The sequence below is a fragment of the Chrysochloris asiatica genome, unplaced genomic scaffold (assembly GCF_000296735.1).
Source record: "Chrysochloris asiatica unplaced genomic scaffold, ChrAsi1.0 scaffold00009, whole genome shotgun sequence".
NCBI lineage: Eukaryota > Metazoa > Chordata > Mammalia > Afrosoricida > Chrysochloridae > Chrysochloris > Chrysochloris asiatica.
In genome coordinates this window covers 20,423,861-20,438,492 of record NW_006408527.1, presented here as the reverse complement: position 1 = coordinate 20,438,492, position 14,632 = coordinate 20,423,861, and the positions used below count along the sequence as shown (strand labels likewise).

Here is a 14,632-nt window from a genome sequence, read left to right as displayed (position 1 = left end):
CTTGGGAATCATCCACCGAAGCCCCTTCATTCTACAGAAAGGGGACGGGACCTTGCTCCTCTTTCCGTCCCCACAGACAAGGAGTGAGGGTAGCAATTCCAGCAAGACCTACCCTTTGACCTCTGCGTGTCTCCTCCCTGCAGGGGGACGACAAGGTGTTCCGCCGCGCGCCTTCCTGGAGGAAACGCTTCCGACCGCGGGACCACCATGGTGGCATGCTAAGCGCCTCCGCGGAGACTCTCCCTGCCGGCTTCCGCGTGTCCACTTTGGGGCCCTTGCAGCCGCCTCAGGCCCCGCCGAAGAAGATCATGCCTGAAGGTGAGTGACAGGTTGGCAGGGCATTATCGAGGCTACCAGGCGCTGGGTGCTGCCCTAGCACCCCGGGGCCCACCTGCAGAGGGTAAAGCCCGGGCGGGCCCCGGCGCTGGCTTGAGGCCTGAGGCTGGTTGCGCCCACCCCGACCGGCTGACGCTCCACTAACGGGGCCGGGCCTCCTGCGGGGCGGGCGTGTGCGCGCACTAACCCAGCGCTCTGTATTCTCCCGCGCTGCCGACTGCTCCCAGCTGGGACGGCAGGGGCGCAGAGACTGGAGCCCTCCACGGTTCGGACCTACTCCTGCTGAACCCCCACCCTCCCGCCCCGGGTCTGACGGGGTGTGCCCGTGGCTCGGGGTAAGTGGGCCCGGCCCGGGGACGCTGGGCGCTCCTGCTGCCGGCCCTCTGCCCGCGCACGGCCTCGGTTCGGCTGCCCACCGACCCGCCTGCGGCTTCCCGCCCCCCACCCCCCTGCACCCGCCTCTGACTGCCGGCCTGGCTGCCTTGCTTGCCCCTTCCTGCTTCATCTGGCCTTGGGCGCTTTGCACTTTGAAGCCCCCTACCTCTTGCACCGTAGTCTGTCTGGGGCCTAACTCCCAACTCACTGGTTTCTGCCTGTCTCTCTCTTTCCTAGCTCACTCCCACTATCTCTACGGACACATGCTCTCGGCCTTTCGGGACTAGCCTTCCTGGACTAGCCACTCCCTCCTTCTGGCCTTCGAGGCTTTGCTGGCCCTGACCCCTCCTGCTCGGTCCCCTTCCTCCCATGGCTCCTAGTCTCGTCTGTGACTTTCCAGTTGTCCTGGATCTCAGAATACTCTCATCCACCCCCTGGACATCCCACTGTCCCAAGACCCACCCTATGTCCTCTGTAAGTGTCTGGTGGACTTGGCTGGGGGCGTGCCTGGTGTTGTGAAGCGCCCAGGTTGTCCATGCTTGCGACTCTAGGGGAGGATGACCACCCAGGGTCATTGTGACTCCACCCTCTCTCTTCTGGACTTAACCTGGTCAGGACTTGAACTTCGGCCAGGGACAGAGACCTGGTGTCAAGGGCTGGGGATGACCTTTTCAACAAAAGGGCCCTTTAGACTCTGCCCCTCTTGGGCTATTTTGCCTTCTGGGTCCGTGTCCATGTTCTGGCTATGCCAGATAGTTTGACATCTGGTTTTGGTGCCCCCACTATTATCTGCCACCCACCTGCCCTCCACAATGACAACTCTGGCCTCCAAGACCTCTTTAGGGACTGGGAGGCAGAAGGTCACATGCTCACTCAGGATGGTGAGGCTGGGAAGGAGGAAACTGAGGTAGAGGTTCTAGGCCCTGGCTTAAGCTGAATCCCAAGTGTGAGTTTGGGAAGAGGCAAGAGAAATGAGCCCCTGAGGTATGGGCCACGAGTGAGAATAGGGAAACTCAGCCCTTCCTGACCCCATCCAGTGAGATGTGTCTGCAGACCAGCCAGAGGGAGAACCAATGACCTAAGGTAACATAAAGCCCCCAGGGCAGTGGGAATGCCCTCTGCTCCAACCTTAGGGTGGAGCTGCTGCTGACTGAGGGAAGGGGGAGCCAGGTCTGCAGATGTACTGCCAACTATGCTCCCAGCATCCTTTTCCTTGCTATCCTCTGACCCACTTCTTTAGTAGTCCCAGCCCCATATGAATACACATGATGGGTAGTTCAAATACACATTGAGCTTAAACTCAGTTCTGGGGAAAAGGCTTCCTTCCTCTGACTTTCCAGGAAAAAAAAAGAGAACTTCCATTTCATTGAGTCCTGTCCTAGTCCAGTGAAACCAATGTTGGTGAGGGCACTCACTCTCCTGCTTGTCCCCAAGCCCCCTACCCCTTGTTCAGGGCTCTTTTAGTGTTCAGGGACTGCCTCTTCCAGAAGTTTGTGAGACTCTTTAAGTTCTTGTCATTCTAATATTGCTTCCCCCAGCAGCATGGTGGGAACCAGGACTGAGGTATACAAGTCCTGGTTTGGTAAGAACAATGATTCCCAAGAATTCCTTTTTCCTTTCTCACTCCCTCATCCTGTCAAGGTGCCTGGAGGCGTTGGGAACCCAAGTTCAGAGTGGCTTGATAGAACTCAGGGCTATATCCAAGTGAGAGGAGAAAACAAGCTTCTGGAGTTTGCTTCTTGGAGAGCGTTCAGGGAAGTGCCATTTTACAGGGGGCTGGAGTAGGGGCAAGGTTAGTGGGTGGGCTATGAATCAGAGCACCCTGCCCAGAAGGAGTGCTGCAGTCTTTTCAATAGAGGGAGCTCCATGGCTGTGGCTAGGTGGGCTCACCCCTAGACCTGGGCAAGAGGTCTTATTCTCCCTCATTGTATCCTACCCTCCCTGGCTATCAGGCCTCTGGGAGTGGAGCTGGAAAATGAGATACATGGAGAGACAGACTTCTATGGGTAATAGATGTGAAGATTATCAAGAAAACCTCAATTCTTAAGATTGGTGGACTTGGGGAGCACAAAGCCATTTGAATCCTTCAGGAGAGTCTCAATGGGCTAGCTGTGTGGGAGATTCAGCCCCCACCTCTCCTCTCCAACTTACCCCTTTCATGGTTGGTCATGGCATCAGGCAGGAGCTGGGGGAAACAGGTCCATTCAAGGCATCTTGGGAAGTATTGCAGGGAGGTAATAGAGAAGCGGAATCTGTGCAAACAGTGATGAAAAGCTGTTGTCTTGGTGTGTATCCTTTGCCTCATAATCAATATATGTTTTTGTTGGGAGAGTCACCAGTGAACCGAGCTCTCCTCACCAGCCTCTTGTATCTCGTCAGGTTCCTCTCAGTACTGTACTGGCTCAGTGCATCAGGAATGGGTGTTGGTGTGAGTGTGTATGTACCAATAAACAACCTGGTTTTAAGACAATGTACAAATGGCTTCTTGTCCTTTTATTTTTGCTTTTGTTGTTATTTTTAATCTTGAGTTCACCTGCCATGTTTAGCTTCTTCTGTAGTCTTGAGAACTGTTGTTCTCTCAGAAGTAAATATCAAAGCTTTAAAAAGCATATAGTTAATAACTTTCTGTTTACTTCTATAACCAGGGATTTCTAGAGGGGTTTATTTTGGATTGCTGGTGCTAAGGGAGTAGAGGAAGAGATGAAGAACTAGGGAGCCCCCTGCCTGCTCAGGTTGATTTCTTTCCTCTTCATCTCTCCTTACCTAGTCATGGTGGCTCTCTTCTTACCTTTTCTTTCTGCTCTCGAAGTTAACTGTTCCTGACCATATTACTGCACGGTTCAAACTTAGATTTTTTTTAAACATTAATCACATTACTTATGATGTGCAGTCATCAAGTACACACTCTTTCAGCAGCTTCCCTTCACATTAAAGCAGAGACCAAGCTCCTCAAGGTGTGGAGTGAGAAGACATTCCTCCTCAGATCCTGGACCCTCTGCTGCCTTCCGTCGCTCTCAACTCTGCTTACCTTAGAAACACTGTCTCGCTAGACCAATCAGCTACTTTTCCCTTTGCCTTTTTGGCAATGAACCTTCAAGGCCCACTTCAAGTATCACTTGAGGGGCATTCCTCACCACTCCCTGACTGAATTAGAGAATGACAACCCTTTGTTCACCTGCACCTGAAAATACTGTGTGGTGATTCTCACACTGGGCTGTGAGAAAAGTCCTTTAGGTCAGTCGCATTGACCTCTATGACCATGATGGATGTATTCAAATAGATATTTGAACCAGCCTATCTCAGATGGTTGTTAAAAGATTATTCATAAAATCTAAAAAAAAGGATTGAGTAGTACTATGTGCCAGGTACTGTTCTAAGCATACAGAATGTTGTTGTTGTTAGGTGCCATCGAGTCGGTACTAACCCATAGCGACCTTATGCACAGCAGAACGAAACACTGCCAGGTCCTGGGCCAGCCTCACTACTGTTGCCATGCTTGAGTCCATCGATGCTGCCATTTGGCTTACAGTACATTAATTCATTTAATCCTGTAAAAATATGGCACCAACCATTCCTCCCATAGCCCTTGCTACTCAACTGGATTTGATAATTCATTGCAGCTGCCACACAGAACTCAGACGCCATACTCAGAGTTATGGGGTTTATTAGGGAAGTTAACAGGGTACAGTTAGGGGTCAGAAAATGCTTAGGGCACAGTTCTTCCAGTCAACTGCTGATGAATGCCCACAGGACACACTACTCCACCATAAGACTCAGCACAAAGGCTGGAGGGTCTAGCTCCATGAATCAGCAAACCTAAATCTTTCACTTAAGTGCCTGGAGGAACCTACTCTTCACGTAAGTTTCTTGCTTAAAGTCAGCTTTACTTACTCCTTAGACTGGGAAGCTTACTACTCTGTCTTGTGCTCTGGGTCTTGGTTCTGCTGCTGCTGCTCCTCTGCTACTCCTTCATTGTTACAATTTTCTGTTCCTGGGTTGAGAAGGTTCAATGTGCAGGGATCTCTGGGTCCAAAGGAAACACTTTCCTTGATGTCAGTGAGATTCCCCCCTCCTGCTTCTGATATGGTTCATTTTATACCCATGCTAGAGTTTCAAGTTTTGACAATCAAAGTGATCTCTGCCAACATCCATAGCTGCATCATAACATCCTATCAGCATCCCACCTTCTCGTCCGCAGACCTAGCAGGGCAAAAATGTTGTTTGGTGGGAGTTACAGGCGATGGCTACAAGAGACATTAGGTAACTCACTACACCACCAATCCTCACACTAGCTCTGTGATTTAAGTAGCATAATCTCTAGTTTACAGAACAGGAAATTATGAAGTAAGCACGTAGCTGGTAAGACACAGATGAGGATTTCAGAGCTAAATCTTCCTGTTTCCAGTGCCCGTCCCAGTTACTGTTAAGTCAGTTACTAGCAGCTTCATATGTGTCAAAGTAGAACTCTGCTCCATAGGCTTGTCAGTGACTGATTTCTTGGAAGTAGATTATCAGGCCCTTTTTCTATCTCTGGGTGGAGTTGAACCACCAACCTTTCAGTTAGCAGCTGAGCACTTAACCATTAGCGTTACCTAGGAACCCAGGTGTCCTTAACTACATGGATATTACCACTCTTGGCCTAGTACATGGCACAGAGTATTCCACAAATGTCACTGTGTTCAAATCCCCACCACTGAGCTAAGCTTTCCCCAACCACCTCAGCTCCTGTTTCCAAACTTTCATATCAGTACTACACATGTATTACTTGGATCCTGTGACTCCCCATCGGGCCATCATCTCACCTAAATCATGAACCCTCTGAGGGCAGCACTATGCATCCATACACCCTTGTATCCTATTCAAGGCTGTCAGTGCTCCAAACACTCGAGGCAGAGTCCACAGACAGGGATGATAGGGTGGAAGCGAGGCAAAGCAACATGGACATAGCCAAGAGGGGCGGAACAGGTGAGAGAAGGTGCTGATCAAGTGTCTGTAAGCCTTTCCACCTCTAGCTCCTATGTCAAAACCCACCCACTGCCAACAAATGGACTGTAACTCAGCAATCCTATGTAGGGTTCTGAGACTGTAAAATCAATGGGAGCAAATAGCCTTATCTTTTTCCCATGGAGCAGCTGGTGGGCTTGAACCATCAGCCTTGTAGTTAGCAGCCCAATGCCTACCTATGACCAAAGGTGGGAGTGGGAAGCTGTGGAGACCAGGCTGACTCCAGGAATGAAATCTGAAGGAAGCTAGGAAAACAGATTTTCCAGGGCTGCCATCCTCTGGGATGGGGAACATAGAAGGAGGAGGCTTATGTGGACATGGGAGCTTGGTTTTGGACATGCTGAACTTGACATGAGACCCCAACAGCATGCTCTGATACCATTTTTAGGAAAGAAGAATTGGTTTCTTTCTTGGAGCCCTCTCCTTTGCCTCCCTTTAGGCACAATCCAAACAGAGGGAGAGGCAAGGAGCCTGTGGTTGAGGGAAGGCTGGGATAAATAAAGCACAGTCTGAATAACAGGATGGTGGCTTGAGATTCTCACCTTGCCTGAGTGGTGCTTTCTGATCCATGATCTCAGTTCAGCCCAAAGCCTTTCAGCCTTCTCCCTAAACTCTTGCACACCTCCAGGCTTCTCTGCCCCAGCCTGGAGCCCAGAAACCAGAGAAGTCCAAGGCATGTGGCATGCTGGGAAGTAGATACCTGAGTTGAGGGCACCTCTCCTCTTATCCTCTGCTTTCCCTCCTTTGGTCCTTCTCCAGCTGGTCCAACCACCTACCAAACCTGCAGCACCTAAAAGATTTTCCACTCTATCAAATAAATTATACTTCGATGTTAGATCCCTAGGAGTGTTTATTGGAGAGGAACCAATAGTACTTTAAACCGTCTGCAATTCATACTAATTATCTAAATACTCTAGGTCTTTCCTATGTATACTCTGTGACAATTGGCATGCAAATTCCAAGTAATTTTTATCATTTCCTTCACTTGGATTCCCTAAAGTCCATTATTAGGCAACATTTGATTAACCCAGTTTGATTGATAACAGGTGCCTTCTCACTGAAGACTGAAATTAAGCTATTTTCCTTAAAGAACGACAACTTCATTAATTGGAGCCTTACCTGGTATTCCATTGTGGAAGGAATGAAATACCGGAGTGTTTGTTCATTGAAGCAAGTGCCTGTGCTTTGATGGCAGAGGTTTATTTTGGGAAAATAATGAGTGAGACTAGCTTGCCATCCACACTTGTGTAATTCCAACAAATGCTTCTCCCTGAAATACTTAAAGACTGAAAAAGTAAGGTGGCAAATACCTGTGCCTGACAGGGGTAGGAAACTCTTGACTAACCACCATTGCTGAGGCCTAGTCATTCTTTCCAGAGTATGAATACGAACCTCAGTTTCCAATTGACATGATCACTTAAGAGGGATCACTTTAGTGGACTCCTAAGGACTCCTAAAAATAGACGTATTCTATAACCCCAGAGGCTCCTTAGTAGTGTCTTGAACCAGCCCATCCTCCAATAAATGGAAGTAGGAATAGGAAAGGTAGGTTACAACTGAAGATGACAGGCAATCTTGAATCTTGGAAGTGCCAGGGGCAGAGGAAATGGGTCTGAAGGGGAGAAATCCCTCTTGAATGTACATTTTAGTGGATAATTGGGACATGGACATGAATTCTAGAGCCAGAGCATTATATTGAGGCCAGTAGTCATTCCCATCCCCAGGGGTAGGGAGTCAGGGAGAGTTAATCATAGAAATGACCAAGGGCTTCTCTGCAGCCCTTCCTAGAGAGTAAGACTGTCAACACAGAGACACAAACTCAGGAAGATAAACAGGGGCAGACTAGGCCCATTTGTGATTAGGGGTGAGGAGGGGGTTCCCACTAGGCTCAGCTCTAACTGGCTCTTTGGGATAAGTGGGTCCTAGGAAAGACCTTCCCTTCTGTATCCTCTTCAGGGTTCTGTGAACCTCATTGTTTTCTATAGCAGAGTTTTTGGAGAGGCTCTGGGGGCAGGGTGTCGACCTTATCCTTCAGGACAAGGTCAGGCAGTCAGGTGTGGGGGAGACGTGTGCAAGTGCAGAATGGTCACTAGGGCTTGCTGGGTAAAACTGGGTCTTGTCAGTTGTCAAGAACCCCAGTGAGCTGAATGGATGTTCCACACCCTGTATAATGTTCCACGCCACTATAATGATTCTGAAGCTTATAATTTACAATAAATGAGACAAATGTACCCCAAAGTGGTTGAAATTAATCATTTTTTTTAGTAGATATTCACGGGCCATTCAAATTCTAGCTCCTGTTAACTCTTCGATTAATACTTGTATAATCTCTATTCAAAATCTTTGTCTGCGACACCCTATTCTTCCTTATGGAAGCCACTTGTTGAGAAATAGCACCTCCAAATGAAGAGAACCCCAGCTTCTCTTCTTTTCATTGTTCTTTGTCAAGTCTCCTCCGTCTACAGAATTGCCTTAATTCCCTGCCCTGTTGGCAGGGGCTGTAATCTCCTCAGCCTGGAGGAAATGGATACATGTGGTGAGAAGGATGTATCTTTGGTCTCCAAGGAAATGAGCTATCTGAGACCAATGCCTGTAACTTGATTACCTCCTAACTTTCTTATAGGGCTCCTGATTGTATAGCACCAGAAGAGAGGCAAGGGTCCCAGCACTACAGTCTTTAGGAGTACACTAGCTTTGGGCTAAGCATGAGGCATGAGGCTCAATTAGTTGGACTCAAGTGGACCTATGGGGATGCAAGATGGCGGGGAGTAGATTGTGAACTAAGTCTATGAATTAGAGTGCAGCAGAGTACTTAGCAGGTGTTCCTCCATGTCCCACAAGGATTTCTGTGGTCTCATCTTCACGTAGTCTATGGACAGAGTCAGTTTCTGTTGTAATGGTAAAAAGAGTAGGAGTCCCAGCCCTCAGTGACAAGATGGTGCCTCCAATGCTTTTGGAGTGTTGGTTCTTCCCCAAAGCTCCACCCACTCCCATCCTGGCCACAGGAGTATATCTACATCATCACTGACACTCTTCTAGCAACCAGTCTTTATTCATTTTTTAAAAAAAGGAAATCCAAATAAGTTAGCAAAAAATTACAAAACAATGGCAAAACCACACAATGCTTAGTTAAAAAGAAATCATCCCAAGAGTAATCCCCCTTTCCTGCCTGTCCCTGGCAAATTCAGCACAGGAGACCTTGGTCAGATGGCAGTTTTACAAACAACACACAAAACAAAACAAAACATAAAACCACTGAAAGGTTCCCAATATTCACTGCAAAAAGCTTGGCCCCCCAGGGACTTGGGAACAGAAGAGTGTTCCTCCCTTTCTTCTCCCTCATTTCAGGGCAGGCCCAGCCCAACCTCTGGCTTCAGAAGAGACAAGAGCAGGAGATGTGCACAGCTTGTCCAGGTCAGGACACTGTCTTTGTGTCCGAAATGTTTCTTTAGGGAGGTGGGAGGTGGAGGCTGCATTATGATAAAAGGGAAGCTCCTGAGTTTGCCCCTTATCCAGGGGGCCTACACGAGGGGGTGCTCTGGTCCCCTGCTTTATCTCCTGGAAAACGGGATGCTCTCTGCCCTAAGGAGTCAGTTGAATGAGGGAATCCATCCCCCCTGCTGGGTGGTGGGTTGGCCTTATGTAGATGAGGAGAGGATAGCCTGGCATTTGGCAGCCCTGGGGCTGCCTTCCTGGCATCAGGACAGCCTGGTTTAGGAGGTCCCTGCTGCAGAAGTGGTAGGTAGAGGTTCTGGCCTGGATGCCTGGCTTGGCGGATCTCAGTTGGGCATGGTTTCATCTGGGAAGGCTGCAGAGACGTCCTCCACTGTGATGCTGTCCACAATGGAGGTGAGGGAGTGCAGGTTGTGGGCATCTGCAGGATCAGCTGTGAGCAGATGATCTGGAAGAAGAAGGCGTAGAGGGTGTGATTTGGGGGCCGAAGGGGTTTGGGAGCTCAGAATGGGGAATTAGCCCCTTGAGATACCATAGGTTTTTCAGATGAGTGAGCTAAACTCAGGAATCCTATTCCCCAGCCCATGCTTTTTCTAATGCTGCGTGTGTGCATGTGTGTGCACACACATGTGGGCACATATGCACATGCCCACCTGTCTCCTCCCTGAGTTTCCCTAGTTAGGTTAGGACTTGGAAATAGTTATGCTACGGTGGAGCCAGGGTAGTGTATCCTTGGAGACTGTAACTGCCCTTTGCTGGACCCAGTTTTGCAGTACTGACTCAGCAATTCCCAGGGACCCCTGGGGCAAGGACTTTCTCCTCTTTGTGGATTAACCACTGGACACCCACTGGGAAGCTGCAGGTGGCCTAGACCACTCTAGCTGGTCTAGGCTTCAGAGGGGCACACTTGGGAACCTGGATTCAGCAGTTCCAGGGAGACCAAGGAAAGAAGGCTGGAGCAGGAAACAAGGTAAGAGGGGAGTCTAGGGGTGGGGTGAGGAGTGAGGGATTCCACCAAGGTTACCAGGATCCAGGGCTCACTTACCCCCTGGGTTGGGTCCGAATTCCAGTGCGCTACCCCACTCTGGACTGCAGGAGGCGCTATGGGAACTGCATTCACTGGGCACCTGCAAGATAGCGGGAAGGCTCAAACTCAGGGCACAGTCGTTCTTCGATGTCTCTGCCCAGTGAGCAGAATCACCTATGGTGGAGTTGGAGAGTGGGTCACAGATAGGCCACCCCCAACTCAAGAATCTCCACAACCATCTGCTTTCACACTCTAACCTTGACCCAGAGCCTCTGTCTCCAGGCCCTTCAAGGCTTTGATTCTGGGCAGTGATGCTGCCCTCACACCCAGCTTAAAGGGGTTCCTGGTTTTTCTGCCTCTAGGTAAGGGAGAAGAAGGCAGTGTCCAGCCACCAGGGCCCTTTCTGCTCAGGCCTGCTGGGTTCCAATGGGCGGAGTGGGTTTAGTTTTCTCTCCTCTTAGCCACACCCAGGATGCACCGGAGGCCAAGCAGTCTTCTCTCTGTTGTATTTGGCCTTGTCGTTTAGATAGACACTGTCTCTAGTCCTTCGGATTAATCCTCACCCCCAACAAGCTGACTATGGACATGTTCTGGATTACTTTAATTAGAAGCACCCCACCTTCACCTCCACCCCCACCCCACATCTGCAGCTCCTCCCCACTACCTTAATTTTGCCTGGAAAGGACACAGGCACATAGGAGGTTCGCTGAATAGCCCAACTCTGACAAAAGAAGGGGTCCTACAGCCCCCAAGACCCCTCTGCCTGACGCCTGCTTTAACCCTCCGATTCGGCCCCTCTGCTTTATTGAGGTTGTCCAGGTGCCTCCCTATGGCCCGGTAGATGGGGTGGCCACTTACCCCTGGCTGGGGCCCGCCCCCGCCTCTGTAGCGAAGGTCTCGCTCCTCCTGGTTGAGGGAGCTGAGCAGGGCCTGCAGGCGCTCGATGTACTGAATAGCGCTGCGTAGGATCTCCACCTTGGGCAGCCGCTGGTTGGGGTTGAGCAGGGTGCTCCTCTTCAGGGCCTCGAAGGCCTCGTTTACCTTCTTGAGCCTGCGTTTCTCCCTCAGAGTGGCCGCCCGCCGCCGGTCCACAGACACTGACTTCCTCTTACACACCTTACACGCCCATGGCAGGCACTGGCCCGGGCAGTGCTCTGGGGTCCCCAGCCCCTTGTCTTCTAGGGGTCCTCGGGCCTCAGGACTCAGGCCGAGCTCAGTCCGTTCATAACCTGGAGGTTCAAAGCCCTGGAGGTGGACTGGAAGGTAGTTTTCCCCATCATAAAAGCGGGGTTCCTGGTAGAAATAGGGGGATGTCTCATACAGCTCCATGGGGTCGGAAAAGACTTGTTCCTGCCACCAGCCCCCAAGCTCCTGTAGCCCCTCACGCCAACTGCTGGGTGCCATTTAAACCCTCCCTGCTGGCATGGAACCAGAGATAAATATAGCCAACGCCACAGAAACCTGAGCCCCCCTCTAAGCTGTTGCTGCACATCAAGACGTTTACAGTGGATTAGATGTGATTCCCCTTCCCTCTCCCCCGTGGCCCCCACCCAACCAGCCAGCCTGCCCTGGGCCCAGGTCGGCTCCTGTGCACGGGTAGGGAGGCTATTGGGTGTAATTTGACTAGTTTTCATTTCTCAGCGGTCCCCATGGGACAGGGGAGGTGGGGGAGGACACACATTCTCTCATCTGCTCCTTTCAATTACTTCTAGCTGGGCCGCCTGCCTGCTCTCTTCTTGTCGTCCCAGGGGAGGAGCCGGGGCACATGGCAAGGAAGAGGTGGGCTTAGGTTGGAAGAGACCTTAAGCCAATTTATCCATTCCCCTGTTCCATGACAGTACTTGAACCAAACTATGTCAGTCAGATAAGACTCTATTTTAAACAACTCTTAACCCCAAATGAAAATGCTTCAAAATTGGAATAAGAAGGACTGAAACTCAGAGGACAGATTCAATTTATGAGTCTCTAAAGTAGCTTTGACATCATATATTCTCTTATTTCTCCCGTGACTAGGGGTAAATTGAGGCAAGAAAATTTTGAGTTTTGGTTGTGATTTTGGCAGACGTCAGGGGAAATTCTTATAATACAGCTTGTGAGATAGTCTGAATGGGGATTCGAACTTGCAGTTAAACCTTGCCACCTCCCTACAGTGTTGCCCACTATTAAACCCTCTGCCTGTTCCCTCCGTCACTTTGGATGATTTTCCTGATACTTTAGGGAGGATGAATTGAGGAGTAGAGAAAGTTAGGCTCTTCAGACTTAGTTTAAATATCTGCTCTCCTGGGCCATCTGACTTGGTTGTCCTGACTCTTCAGTCCTGTGCCATCAATTTACATATATCAGCTCTAAAGTGTCAGGTGGAAGAGAGATTGTTTAATCTTTGGGCTTCTCAATGCATGGTCACCTCTTGGTAGAGATCTTGGGGTCTGAGAGGACCTATTCCTCACGTGCACTGGGCAGGCGTCAAAGACCAACAGTGAACAAGGCTCCATTTTAACACTAAAGGATTACAGGGAAGTCCAAGGCGGGACCACTGTGACCTCACCACTAGTTCCTGAATCCCCCTTCCAGATGACCATTGTCCAGTTTGGGCTGACTTCACAAGGCAGCCCATTCCACTGATGTCCAGCTGTGGTCACAAGGAGGCCTTTTGGATTTTGAGCTGCAATCTGCCTCCTGTATCCTTGACCCTTTGGTCCCAGTTCTTCTCTTTAGAACCCTACAGATTAAGTCTGATCCCTGCCACCTACATATGACAGATGAGACTGATCTTATCACTCAAACAGTAAAAGGAATAGGAACATGCTAGGGACTCAAGGAAGACTTCACAAGGAAGGTAGATCTGAGCAGAGCTTGAGGAACTCTGCCTTCCCTGCTCCTGTTACCCATGACAACATCCTGGTGTTCTGAGGAGAGGGCCTAGAGGAATAGCAAAAGAGCCCAAAGCATGTTAGTGAGGCGATGAGGTCCTAATGTAGTTCTTGCCTTCATCAACACAAGGGAAAGTAGCAGCATGGAGACTAAGTTCTAAACCGTCTTTAACTTCAACCAACTGGGCTAAAAAAGAACCTCTACTCTAAACATGCTTCCTTCCATCCCCGCGCCAACAAAGAAAAACAAACAAACCCTGAATTGATGCATTTGAGTTATGGTGTTGGAGGAGAATATTGAAGTACCATGGGCTGCCAAAAAACAAACATCTGTGTTGGAAGTTCAGTCAGTGCTCCTTGGAGGCCAGGATGGCCAGACTTTGTCTCTCATACTTTGGACATATTGTCAGGAGGGACCAGTTGCTGGAGAAGGATATCATGTTTGGTAAGGTGGACGGTCAGAGAAAAAGAGAAAGACCCCCAAGTGAGATGGATTGGCAAAGTGGCAGCATCAGTGGGTTTGAGCATGGCAACAATTGTGAGGTTGGCCCAGGACTGGGCAGTGTTTCATTCTGTTGTGCATAGGGTCGCTATCAGTCAGTAGTGACTTGATGACACCTTACAACAACAAGGACAACAAACCCTCATTTTATACACTAATCCTATGAGCTGTGAGAAAAGAATAGCTGCCATGGAGACACAGAAATTGCATCTTTTTATCCTTTTGGGATAAAATTTGACTTACCCTTAAACAATATGTCCACTTCCTCAAGAATTGGAAGAGAAATGGTTTTGTTCTGTGATGTTTCCTAAGACCTTATCCTCTAGTTCTGTTGGGCATAGACACGGAAATATGAATGCTAAATTACAATGCAAGGGAAGGTGATTTTTTTTTTTTTAATGTTTTATTGTGAATTATGTGATAGTTTACATGGGGGGAAGGTGATTTTAATTCAATGGTAAACATGGGGACCACAATCAATTGTAAATGAGTGGATTAATCAAGAGAGTAGTTTATAGAAAGGCAAAATCATAGAAGGCTGGGGTCTCTGAGGAAGGCCTGGGGAGAAGGAGAATACTAGATTGGGCCATGGAGAACAAGCAGGATTTGAATGGGAAGAAGAGATGACTTTGAAGGGCAAAGGGGGCATAAGTAGATGGTCTGTGTGGAGCTCAGCCATAGGTAAATTGGGGTCTTGGGGTAAGTCTACAACTGTGGATGGGAGCCCAGCTAGGCATGGAGGGACTTGAATACTGAGGTAAGGAGACCAAATAGAATCCATGACAAAAGTTCAGGAATGAGATGATTAAGGCCTGAACAACGCACTCAGAGGCATGAGGGTGGGTCATCCACCCAGAAAGGATTCATGATTCAGGCTGGCAAAAAGGATAATGTATGTGTACCTTTATTCATTCAATCTTTCAACCAATAAACATGTGTTGAGCGCCTTGTACTAGGTGCTAGGGTCAGTAATCTGAATAAGATACAGTCTTTTGGCCTTGGAAGCACTAACAGTTGAGTAAGGAATATAAGTCCCTAAAGTCATTTGGGCAGCATAGACAGTGG

The 14,632-nt window shown here is 49.2% G+C and overlaps 2 protein-coding genes across 2 annotated transcripts in view; one reads left to right on the top strand and one right to left on the bottom strand.

Annotated features, from left to right (window-relative positions):
- Positions 1-1,485, top strand: part of PPFIA4 (protein tyrosine phosphatase, receptor type, f polypeptide (PTPRF), interacting protein (liprin), alpha 4) — a 45,646-nt gene extending 44,161 nt beyond the window's left edge. The window contains exons 27-28 of the mRNA XM_006834119.1: positions 144-318; positions 949-1,485. Of these exons, the coding sequence (XP_006834182.1) occupies positions 144-318; positions 949-998 (225 nt within the window). The 3' untranslated portion in view covers positions 999-1,485. The remainder of the gene's footprint in view (positions 1-143; positions 319-948) is intronic.
- Positions 1,486-8,748: 7,263 nt separating this feature from the next.
- On the bottom strand, positions 8,749-11,595 carry MYOG (myogenin (myogenic factor 4)). The gene is made up of 3 exons (XM_006834118.1): positions 11,054-11,595; positions 10,214-10,295; positions 8,749-9,616 (listed from the first exon to the last, which is right to left on the bottom strand). The coding sequence occupies exons 1-3, from the start codon at positions 11,522-11,524 to the stop codon at positions 9,495-9,497; spliced, it is 675 nt and encodes a 224-aa protein (XP_006834181.1). The 5' UTR covers positions 11,525-11,595; the 3' UTR covers positions 8,749-9,494.
- Positions 11,596-14,632: the final 3,037 nt, after the last annotated feature.

Excerpts from the sequence above, each read along its gene's own strand:
- MYOG (XM_006834118.1), bottom strand. The coding sequence starts at position 11,524 with ATGGAGCTGTATGAGACATCCCCCTATTTCTACCAGGAACCCCGCTTT. Across the intron at positions 10,296-11,053 it reads GGGGCGGGCCCCAGCCAGGG|GTGCCCAGTGAATGCAGTTC; the intron begins GTAAGTGGCCAC and ends GCTATCTTGCAG. Across the intron at positions 9,617-10,213 it reads ATTCGGACCCAACCCAGGGG|ATCATCTGCTCACAGCTGAT; the intron begins GTAAGTGAGCCC and ends TTCTTCTTCCAG.